The following is an 11,528-nucleotide window of genomic DNA, read 5'->3' as shown; positions in this document are numbered from 1 at the left end:
TATACCGAATGCAAAAGGGTAATTTTCAATGTTAGTATCTTAACACGTAGTAATAATCAACTAGTCTTTGTATCTAGCTTTTAGAGTTGTACCATCAACTAAAATTAGGGGTCGCATCGCATTCGAAATTCCTGAATGCATTGTCCACGGCTATAAAGAAAAACACAAAGCAGTTCTAGCCCTCTGCCTCAATAAAATATACCGAGTCAGGCTTAGTTATCCCCCATGTTATGTCAATAACTGGCTAATTTAGTATAGCTCTCATCGGCCGAGCCCATTAAATCCTGCAACATGCATTCTTGGGTTTTCTAGACTTTCCAGTAGCTTATTACCACTCCGTATCTCGACAGACTTCATTAATAATGTCCGAAAGTCCATAAATCATCTGTATGCCCCGATACTCGTGCATTATCTGTTGACTAATTTACATTCTCAGGTTTGCCCTTTTTAGATAACATATAGCATAATGCTATTTATGTCTTTTTTATTATACTTTTTAACCAAAAAATATTTATATTTGTCTTCGTTGTTACTAAAATTATTCCTCAAAATAGTCTGTGTAAAAAAAATAATAGTGTCGGATAGCAAAACATATGATTACCATTCGTAGGAAAAGTCAGGTTGGATTTGGCTCTTTCAAGAAGAATAGACTAACTCGGCCCATGGGTCCAATTATCATGTTTCAAGTCGAGTAGTTCACAAAGACTTATAGCATGTTTGGGAGCTATTTATAATCAGTTAAACTATTAAATATATAAAAATAAATTTGTGATGGATATGAGTAGTACTTATGCATCGCACAAAATATATGAATGAAAATTATTTTGATCAATTTATAAGAGGCAAACAAGGGCTAAGCCTCATGGTTGACGAGCTGGCAAGGGCAGCCTGCACCATTGCACCACTACTTGAGCCAAAACCGAAAGTTCTGAGGAGTACATGTCAACAAAAATTGAATGAGTACCTAATTGTTGTATTTCATAAAATACGGGGACCTATCCGTAATACTCCCGAGTGTTGTATTTTCTGGAGATACAGAAGCTACGAAAAAAGTGCCGATCTGTGGAAACTGTAGCCTGCTTACAGCGCACACTCGCATCGTCCAATTAACTTGGATTCGTAAGCCTCTATAAAAGGCGACTGGCTACTGTTAAACTCATATCTGGGATTAGCACAATTATTTTCATTTCATTTGAATCCAAAATTTGCAGCTTGTAATCAGCCAAAAACCCAACAGAGTAGCAGGAAAATTGATCCTGCAGTAGCAGAAGAAGTAGGAAAAAGTTGTAATTGAAAAGAATGTCAGTGCAGGAATATCTGGACAAGCACATGCTTTCCCGGAAAATAGAGGACGCCGTGAATGCGGCGGTTAGGGCTAAGACTCCGGATCCAGTTCTATTTATCTCCAATCACATGAGAAAATCTGTGTCGTCTGCAATTACCAAGGTCAAAGCGAGGCAAATTCTCGATAGCAGAGGAATTCCCACTGTTGAAGTTGATTTGTACACAAACAAAGGGATCTTCCGCGGTGCTTCCCCCAGCGGCGCCTCTTCAGGAATGTATGATTTTATCATTTTTTATTAACAAGTATTTGTTTCAAATCATTTTGGCCTATGTTGGGTAATTAATTGTCCGAGTTTGGAATACTGTTGACGTAGTTGATAAAATGAAGTAGGGAACTTTTAGTTACTGGACGCCAAAAAAGAAGAGGAATTTGGAGGCATTGTTTTATGTATATTCAGTGTTCTTTCTGAAACAGAGAAATTTGAGTATGATTATTTTGTTGTTGTTAACATCCATGGTTATAAAATGGAGAAATCATCATCATCCAGTGTAATGCGCAAAAGTTTGTTACCAAAGCATCTATTGAACCCCATTGATAAAATATTAAAGGATCGTTTCAATTTCAATTGTGTAAATATTAAGGACAGTCATGGGGACTCAGATCCTTGAATTTGTAAAACTGAAACTGAAACTGAAACTACAGCTTCAGATTTAATTTATTCCAGCTTCAAAATCCAATTTTCTTTCTCCAAACATAGAATGAGGTTTCGGAGATATGCAAAGAGTCTTCGGTCCTTGACCTGTCTGCTGTGGTTAATAGGTGTAGTTGTGCCTGTTTATGGAGTGGCTATTGCTAGTGTAATGAAAAACTCTTAGAACAATAATTTTTCTATAACTATCTTGTTTGGCAAATACTTTCGATTGACTTTCTTGGTGCATGTGTGAGCTATTAGTGCGAAATTTAAAATAGTAGGTGGTTACGTTGAATCTATTGCAGCTTGTTGATCTCAGTTACGACGTTGAGTTTTTTTTATCACCGACTTTTTTAAAGAGATTTGAGATCTGAAAATGATTTAGTTCATGTTAAATCATTTCATAAGTAGGACTACATCATTGCATAGTTACCCATACACATGAAGATTTTTTTCCAGTATTCTGACTGACATCGTATCAGTGTTCTTAGTTCTTAGACAAGTCAAAAACATTTTGTCAGATGCTAGATCTTGAAGGTAATTGAAATTTTGAAATCCGGGCAGAGGGGTATAACTTCATATTATGCTTTTATACCCAGGTATGAGGCTATGGAATTGCGAGATGGAGACAAGGGAACATATCTTGGAAATGGTGTGAGTAGGGCTGTGAAGAATATCAATGAGAAAATATCTGAAGCTTTAATCGGTATGGATCCAACTCTTCAAAATCAAATTGATCAAGTCATGATTGACTTGGACAAGACAGAGAAGAAGGTAGCTTATTGTTCTTCGGTTGAAGTATCAAGTTGTTTTCAGTTTATGCCTCATCTGTGCACGTGTCGGCGCCTGTGCTTATATTAGCATTTATTTCATTACATGAAATCTATCTTTATATAAATGACATCGCACACTGAAATCTGAATAGATTGGATTTTCTATTTATTTCTAGTTTACCATTTACAGAGTGAACTTGGGGTAAATGCAATTTTAGCAGTCTCAATTGCCGCTTGCAAAGCTGGAGCAGCTCAAAAAGAGGTATGTCCACCTTGAATCTTAACTATGCCACTTTGATAGCATTATAAATTATCTTAAATCTGAGTGAGAGTCATCTTCAGGTTCCACTCTACAAACACATTGCTGATCTAGCAGGCAAAACCAATTTTAATCTTCCTGTCCCGGCCTTCACTCTCATCAATGGTGGGAAATATGCTGGCAACAGTCTGGCAATCCAGGTAAGGTGCATTTGGGTTAACATGACCCATTTTACTTGCTATTTACTTTGAAGTAGTTTTTCTTATATTAGTCAAACAACCATATGGGTGATCCTTTTGAATGAATTTGTTCTCACAAATTACTTAGTGTTGATTACTCCTTTGTTGTTTGAATGTTTTTGTAATTTATACATTCAAGATAGTGTACCAGTCCTGTTTATCAGTCAATGGTTAAAAATGGCTACTGGATAACCCCCAAACTGTTAAGTACAGAATGGCCAGATATTTGACTGTGATATATCCAGGAAAGAAAATTTGTAACTTAGCAAAAGCTGTTATTATAACCTATTATATTAGTCACCATTAAAAGATTATCATAATAAATTAAATAGTACAGGCTCTGATCCACTTTTCTCTCAGAATATTTGGAACCAATTATCAAAAATGGCTTACATAGATTATTTCAGCAAGTCAGTCTATGAACACTTGTTTTTAATTTTATCTTTTGCTGTTTGTGCGGGGTGGTGTGGAGTGGGGTCCTCCATATTAGTGACTATTGGACTTTAGGAAGTGTTTTCTCATCTTTGTAGTGTCCCGGATAAGTCCTATCTGAAATTGTAACTCTTCTAAGGAATGTAAACTCACCATTTTCCCATCTCCAAAACTTTGGCTAGAATTACTTGTTTATTTTATTAGATTATTAAATAATTTATAATAACATATGATCTACCATCTAATAATCTATGGTAACTGATAATGAGCTTTTATGTCTTTAGTCACAAAAAAGTTATAGCAGTTTGAAATCTAATTTTTGAAACTGTGCCAAACAGCATAACAATATGTATCACATATTACCTTGTTGATAATCAATTCCGACCTCTTCTATAATAATCTCAACTAAATTCATTGGAAGTAATTATACATAAATAAGTTGACTAGAAGTCTCTCATTTGACTCTAATCTGCACATTGTATAGTTAACATTGTTAGAAGCAGACCATGTTTTACTAACTAGGAAATGAATGTTGTTTGTGGAGCGTGATCCTTCTCTCTCTCTTTCCATGGTCTAATTAATATTTATTTTTGTACTCTGGACTTATACTAGGCAGAATGAATGTCTGTGGGTAATTTATTTGATATTTGTCCTATTCCACATATTCCCTACACTTTTACCCAGTTCTGTTCTTTGCTGTTTGCTTCTCATATATATATATATATATAACTGACAATCACCACTAAAATGTTATCAGGAAATTATGATTCTCCCTGTTGGAGCCAGAAAATTTGAGGAGGCATTACAAATTGGTGCTGAAACTTATCATCATTTAAAGGTTACTTCATCCAACCAGGAGGGGGCACCTGTGAAAGAGTTTTTGCCTGTTTTTATAGTTTACATCCATTCAATTGCTGATTGTAATATAGTTTATTGCATACATGTCTATAAAAATTTAAATGATCCTTTCTACAATTCATCACTTTAGTACTTGCGAAGCATAAGTATGATCTTTTCAGTCAATTGAAAATTATGGAAAATAAATCTGATCATAGTTATGGCAGCATTACTAGCATGTATCTCACTCGCAAATAGTTTTATTTTCTTTTATGCGTATGCAAATTTGCACGATGAAACCTTGAGAAATAGTGCTCTCTTTTCTTTTTGGCTGACCATGGTGGTGATCATTTTGACACGTTTTAGAAAGACATTTTGTGAGATTTTTTCATATTTAAGTTATGTTCATGGTTTTCTTCTTTAATTTGTCGCATACATCTTGAAATTGTTGGACGAACCTCTTTGACTAAATAGTGTCATTGTGTTTTCCAGTTCCATATGTTAACTTGTGTATTTCCATCTTTGCCTGTAAAAAGGCAGGCTGTAATTACAGAAAAATATGGCGCACATGGATGTAATGTGGGGGAAGATGGTGGTTATGCTCCAAATATTTCCAGGCAAGTTTTTCTTCATTTGGTTTCTTTTGTTGAACCAAATTGGTGGTCCTGATTTTCAGCACCTGCAGCTTTAAAGAAGGTTTGGATCTTGTGAAGGAGGCTATTGGCAGAACAGGCTATAATGACAAAGTAAAGATAGCAATTAATGTTGCTGCTACTGAATTTTGCATAGGTGATGTACTTCATCCTTGGACATGCAACACCCTTTTTATAAAACATAAAATCTGTATGTTTTTCTTACTTGAGTTAAGAAACACTCAGAAAATATCTGAATCCTACGAATAAGTCTTCTTCTCTAGGAAAACTCTTGAAAGCTTATGCTTGTCTAAAACTCCCAAAGAGTTATGAAACCATGCAACCAGTCCTGCCTTCTGTTATAATTACTGAAAACTATTGCTAGGTATTGTTATATATTAGCCCCCGTTTGGTACTTATTAAATTACATTTCATTTTTTTCACTCCTATTTTCAACCACACAATTTTCCATAAAATAATATTACACGTAAATCGAAAATTTTTCCTTCTTTTTCAACCATTCATTTTTCAAAAAACACAATTTCACTCATTTTCATTTCTAAAAAATGGGGGCCAAACAGGGGCTTATTATCATTATAACACTCAAAATCTTTCATGCTGTGTCAGTTCATTGATGATAATGTTCTCGGTTCACATTTCAGATATTGAAATCGAATTCTAATGTATGTTTGATGATCTTATTCTTCCCTGTCTGAAGTCGATAGATATAAATCGGCAAACATTTTCCTGCAATTCCATGTTCTTTATATTCACTTGTAGTCATGTATTATAATTGTTGACTCATTTTAATGGCTAAATGTGTTCCTTTACAAAACTCGGATAGGTGAAGGTTGAGTTTCTGAAGTTTAGGAAACTGTAATAAGGTTTACACAGAGTTTCTGAAAAATGGATATAGTGGAGTTATGATACTGTGATTAAATTCCAATTATGCCATCTGGATTCTCATTGTCACATATCCGGGACATGGCTTGAGAATGTGAATGACTAATGAGATAGATGGAATGATTTTGAGTAATGAAATAAAGGCTGTGCAGGGAGCTTTGTTGCAGTGAAGCTTTCCATCTTGTGCATGTGTGAGCAATCATTGCATACAGCAATGGAGTTGTTTCCAACTTAAATATCGTCCTCTGACTTCTCGACTTTTAGAACAAAGCTACCTGAAAGTGTCAGCTTCAATGCCATGAAGGATCACGCTAGCATGAAATCAGCATAAATAACAAACTAAAATCATGTCCAGGCAAGAGATGATTAGAGCAATGGAGACCAGGCATTTTCTGAACTTGATTAGATCACTGGTGCTTAGTCTGGTCAACAATGTTTTTTGACCATGTGAATAATTATAAGGGTAATTGACACAAAACTTTATTATTCCTTGACTATTTTACGTATATCGTCCCTATCCTTTCAATCTGGTGGAAAACACCCTTAGATCAAGCAAATGTTGCGGAAATTGTTCCTATCGTCCATTGCCTCCATTAAAGCCGAATATACCCTCCTCTTTAAATAAACAAAAAGAAAAGAAAGAAAGAAGAGAGAGAGAAAAAAGAAAAAAGAGAAATAATTGTATCTAGAGTCCTAAGTTTTTCGTAAAGTGCAAACGGGTCCCACTTAAAACAGTTAGAACATATGGTCAGTAATGATTATTTACGCAACATTTGCTCGATGTGAGGGTGTTTTGTGCCTAATTGAAGGGATAGGGAAGATTTGCGTAAACCAGGCAAAGGATATGGATTTTTTGTGCCAATTACCCTAACTAAAACCTAGGACAGTTATATTAAAGATTTTTCTTTTGTATCTTTTTCATAAGCTTCAGGCATTTTTGGGTCTATAGATAAATAAAATTTCTAGCCTGAGTTTTATTTATTGATGGGTTTATGAGTATTTTCAGACTTCAGTATTATTTCTTATGAAATTGGTGGTGTGGTGAATTCGAGTTGTAACCACAGTGTACCCAACATCTACTTCCAGTTGATATTTCTTTATTATTCTTTTACATGTAGAGGGATTGTCTGTTACCTTGAAAAGTTTTCTTATTTAAGGGTGTCTTTGTTGCCAGCACTTCAGCCGCCGTTCCAACCCCTTTGAAGGGATCATATTCTTCATCCAACTTTAAACATCTCAATTTATCTTTTGGTACTTTAATTTGTGAACTTCTCATCTGTTCTAGAGGAACTGATTGTTTTGTTTGCTTATTTAGGTACTAAGTATGATTTGGATTATAAATCTCCAAATAAATCAGGTCAAAATTTCAAGTCAGGAGAGGATATGATTGATATGTACAAAGAACTCTGCGAAGGTATCTTAATTGTTAATTACATTTCTTTGATGTTTCTTTCCCCCTGTCCTTGAATGTGAAAGCTGCAGGCCTGAAGAAATTGATTTTTTTCTTTTACCCTCAATTCCAATTTCTCATTTCTCTCCTCCCAATATCTGGGGTCTCTGGCAGTATACCCTGTTGTATCAATTGAAGATCCATTTGACAAGGAGGATTGGGAACATGTCAAGTATTTTTCTGGTCTTGGAATATGCCAGGTTTGCCTGTCACTCTCACTGATGACTTTTTAGTTGCAAATTCCATGGTACTGAAGTTTCTACCACAGAATGATCACCAGATTAGGCTTGGAGTGTATAGCTATCTGCAACCCTGGTTCAAGAGTAACTTCTAACTAAAATGAACTCTCTGGAACTTTAAGCTGTCTATTCAAAACAAAGTGAAACAAATAATTGTTTTAGTGCAGACTTTCTCTTCATTTGATAACTCTGATAAGGAAACACAGAATATCAACAGTACATTAAAGATGGTAATTTAATGCACTTTTCAATGTCTTGCACTTGATGTATAGAGTTTGTCAAATATTTTGGGTGAAAAAACAGTTTAGGTTTGCATGAAGAGTCACCTCAAGAAGTAGAGAGACAACAAAATTTCTGCCAATTGACCACCCCTGACGCCGGATGTAATAGGAGAATTGTAAGAGAAGGGGAAAGGGAAGAGAAGAAGAGAAAGGAGGGAGAAAAGAGATAAGAAGAGGGGAAGAAATTCAATTTATTTCATAATCAAATGTTGATTTATTACAATGCAAAAGACCCCTTTATATAGGGTTTAAACTAGTGCTAATTTAAGTAGGAAATTATTATAAAATCAACGAAATCAAAATGCTTATTATGTTTCCTAGAATAAATATCAAAATTGGAAACTAAATATCATATTATCTCTTTAATATTGCATCACTCCCCCCTTTCAAACACATACTCAGGCATCCGCATTCTGCACTAATCTGATAGGTTACTGGATGGTTAGCTAAAGCAGGGGAGGGGTATTATGGAAAGTTAGTAGAATGAATTTGTTTAGGCTTCTTAGTATAGATAGGGGAGGGTTGTTCATTTTCATTCAAGCAGAAATTGAGGGTTGGTTTTGGGAGAGTCCAGGCATCTCGAATGCCTAGGAATTTTAGTTCATCTCATTTAATGTCAGTATATGCAGTTTGATCTGGATCCTATCACAATCCTACTCTGTTAACTTTTTAGATCGCTTTTAATTGCAGGTTGTGGGAGATGACTTGTTGATGTCAAATCCTAAACGAGTAGAGAGAGCTGTGCAGGAGGCAGCTTGCAATGCACTTAATCTAAAGGTACCTGCTTATGTATACTTGAACTGTAGGCTTGCAAGTTAAATACTGAGTGAGGGTAGTGTATTCATTTTTACTGCCATCTGCTAATTCGAGCTGTATATCTATGAAATGATGACAAGTGAAAACAGAAACTAATGTTGCTAAATAATTATTAATTTTGTTTGTTCCATTTGTTCTTTAAGCTGTATTTTAGGTTTTGACTACTGAATTCAGTATTCTTAGGGCATCCATGCTCTGGTGCAACAAATACGCATGCACATTTCGGAGTAACTGCTCAAAATACCCTATTTTACTCTGACCAACAGTGGAAATCTAAAAGCATTTCTTCAGCTATGATGGAGCAGATGTCCCACTCCTACTTGAGCACGTTTATTTGCTAATGCAATTGCAATGTGATTAGTTTTTTCCTCTTCTGCTTATAGCATAGGATTATTCAACAAAAATATTTATTATGTACTTGAATACTCTTATTATTGCTTAAATTTGCACGGCTTGTTTGTTTTCTTTTTTACTTCTTAAGGTCATGATCTACACTCCTTGTTTCAACTTGTGTAGGTTATTCGTTTAGAGTTGCAACTGAATGGTTACTATACAGTTTTACAAGTTTAATGACATTTTCAGCATATCAATTATGTTATATAGAGCGGGTTTCTGTGCTATCTCTAATGGAAGAACTGGAATTCAGGTTAATCAGGTGGGGACTGTGACCGAGGCCATCGAAGTGGTCAAGTTAGCAAAGGATGCCAACTGGGGTGTGGTGATATCTCAAACAAGTGGAGAGACTGAAGATTCTTTCATAGCCGATTTGTCTGTTGGTCTTGCCACTGGTCAGATTAAAGCTGGTGCACCTTGCCGTGGAGAGAGGCTAGCGAAGTACAATCAGGTTTACATCTTACATATTAGTTCCTTAATTTGTAATTTAGATATTTCAAAATCTGAATCTTGTGAAGGGGTAATACTTCTAGGGTGGAGTATTGATATCCTACATGCGCTATATGGCATTCCTGTTTCTTATGTTTTTAAAATTTGATACGTGAAGGACATGTCCTCCAACATGCCTCAGACATGTATTGGACATGTTCAGGTCATGACAGGTTCCATTTTATAAAATTAGGAATATAGAAAATCAAAATAATAAGAGAAAAGATGAATGAACTTCATGTTGAAGTTGTTTTATATGCATTATATGCACTTTTTGACTTCTCTTTTTATTTCGTTGCCAATGGTAATACAATGTACAACTAAAAGTTATGATAACATAACAATTAACGACTTCTTATCACAAGCTTTTACCTGCAAAAATTCTAAATCAATCAGTATACTTTGAGATTATCTTTTGAAGAGGCATTTGTTCTTGGATGATGAACAAAACTTTGCTAGACCAGAGGTGCAATGTAAGCAAAGCACCGTGAAGTGTGATCCGTACTAACGGAAGGACTTAATGTTGTGAAGTAAAAAACTACAATAATAAAGAAATTAAATATAAATATAAGATCTTTGCTATCAATCTATGTGTCTTGTCATACTTCCTTCTATTTGTTACTCCACTTGAAAATTGAAAATTATGTGTTAGCTTGTCTATGGAATCAGGTCTTCATATGTGCTTCGCATCCTCAAACTTAGTTGTGATTCTGAAAACTAGCTCTTAGTGATTGATTCCATGGAGAAAAAAATTTGTATAATGTCTCTTGCACTCCTGTTGATTCAACTCAGTTTCTTCGGAATTTCTTCATGAATTTTATATAAAAACTAAGTAGATAAAGTAAATAATAGAAATGGGAAATTAGTACCCACAGCGTAACCGACCATTGTATCTCTATTTGTTTTCTTAGTGTCCCTTTTCAAATTTCTGAACAAGGATGATTATATGTGCTCATTCGAGTATAAACTGCAAAGTTTGTTCTTTGGTTTCCCAACATGTGCTTGCTTTAATAGGCTTAATGTAAAACTAACATCGAAAAATTAATCTGCAGTTGCTTAGAATTGAAGTAGAGCTTGGAGACGAAGCTGTTTATGTTGGTGATGGCTGGAGACACTGCTGAACATTTCATAGTTCGTCTGTTTCAAGGGGTCTTTCTTCCTCATTATTCTGCAGCTGTGGCTCCCTCGTTCTTTTCCTAATTGCTTTGACCATACAGAGTTTTCTATGGAGATTCAGGGAACTTAGTCTCCAGGTTTGTATTTGGCTGCTAAAAGTTCAGGATTCTGGTTTGGTGGGTTGGGATTTTGCGGAGATCAAATGAGTGATTTGAACTAGTGTACAAGTGACATTGTTTCCAAATATGCGAACTTACTTTTGATACCAAATGCCTAAATTTAGGATGAAAAAAGTAGTTGAGTTCATGGTCATGGCTGAGGATTATTCAAGTTGCATATCCTGCATTTCCAAGTCTGTTCCCTGCTGCAGGGGCTGTACTTGGAATTCTAACACTAAATGGCAAATTTTTCTAAAATGGCTTCCTTACACTGCAGAGTAAAGTATCACTTTCTAATTTCTAGTATAAAAGGTTTGGTTTTAAATATGTTAATTGTGAATTTTTAAAAAAATTGTTAATTGTATTAGGCCTTTTTTCCCCTTTCCAATCCGGACATCCAGCCAGATTAAATCAACTTCATTGGTTGTCTGATTAACTTCACTTATCTTCATTACAGGTCAAGAACGTTGAAGTTTAAACTATAGAATCTGATTTTAAGTTTTGGTAAGCAAGAACACATCCATCTTCTGTTTAT

At 35.1% G+C, this 11,528-nt stretch overlaps 1 protein-coding gene across 1 annotated transcript; it reads left to right on the top strand.

Moving 5' to 3' along the window:
- Positions 1 to 1,041: 1,041 nt before the first annotated feature.
- Positions 1,042 to 11,147, top strand: LOC111405903 (cytosolic enolase 3-like). Its single transcript, XM_023035000.1, has 12 exons — positions 1,042 to 1,559; positions 2,576 to 2,750; positions 2,940 to 3,011; positions 3,092 to 3,208; positions 4,437 to 4,517; positions 5,057 to 5,133; positions 5,202 to 5,305; positions 7,367 to 7,465; positions 7,616 to 7,701; positions 8,712 to 8,798; positions 9,484 to 9,681; positions 10,772 to 11,147. The coding sequence occupies exons 1-12, from the start codon at positions 1,300 to 1,302 to the stop codon at positions 10,838 to 10,840; spliced, it is 1,425 nt and encodes a 474-aa protein (XP_022890768.1). The 5' UTR covers positions 1,042 to 1,299; the 3' UTR covers positions 10,841 to 11,147.
- The last annotated feature ends 381 nt before the right edge of the window (positions 11,148 to 11,528 follow it).

Source organism: Olea europaea, chromosome 12 (genome assembly GCF_002742605.1).
Source record: "Olea europaea var. sylvestris chromosome 12, O_europaea_v1, whole genome shotgun sequence".
Classification (NCBI taxonomy): Eukaryota; Viridiplantae; Streptophyta; class Magnoliopsida; order Lamiales; family Oleaceae; genus Olea; species Olea europaea.
The sequence above is the reverse complement of the archived record's forward strand: the minus strand, read 5'-3'. Positions and strand labels throughout refer to the sequence as shown.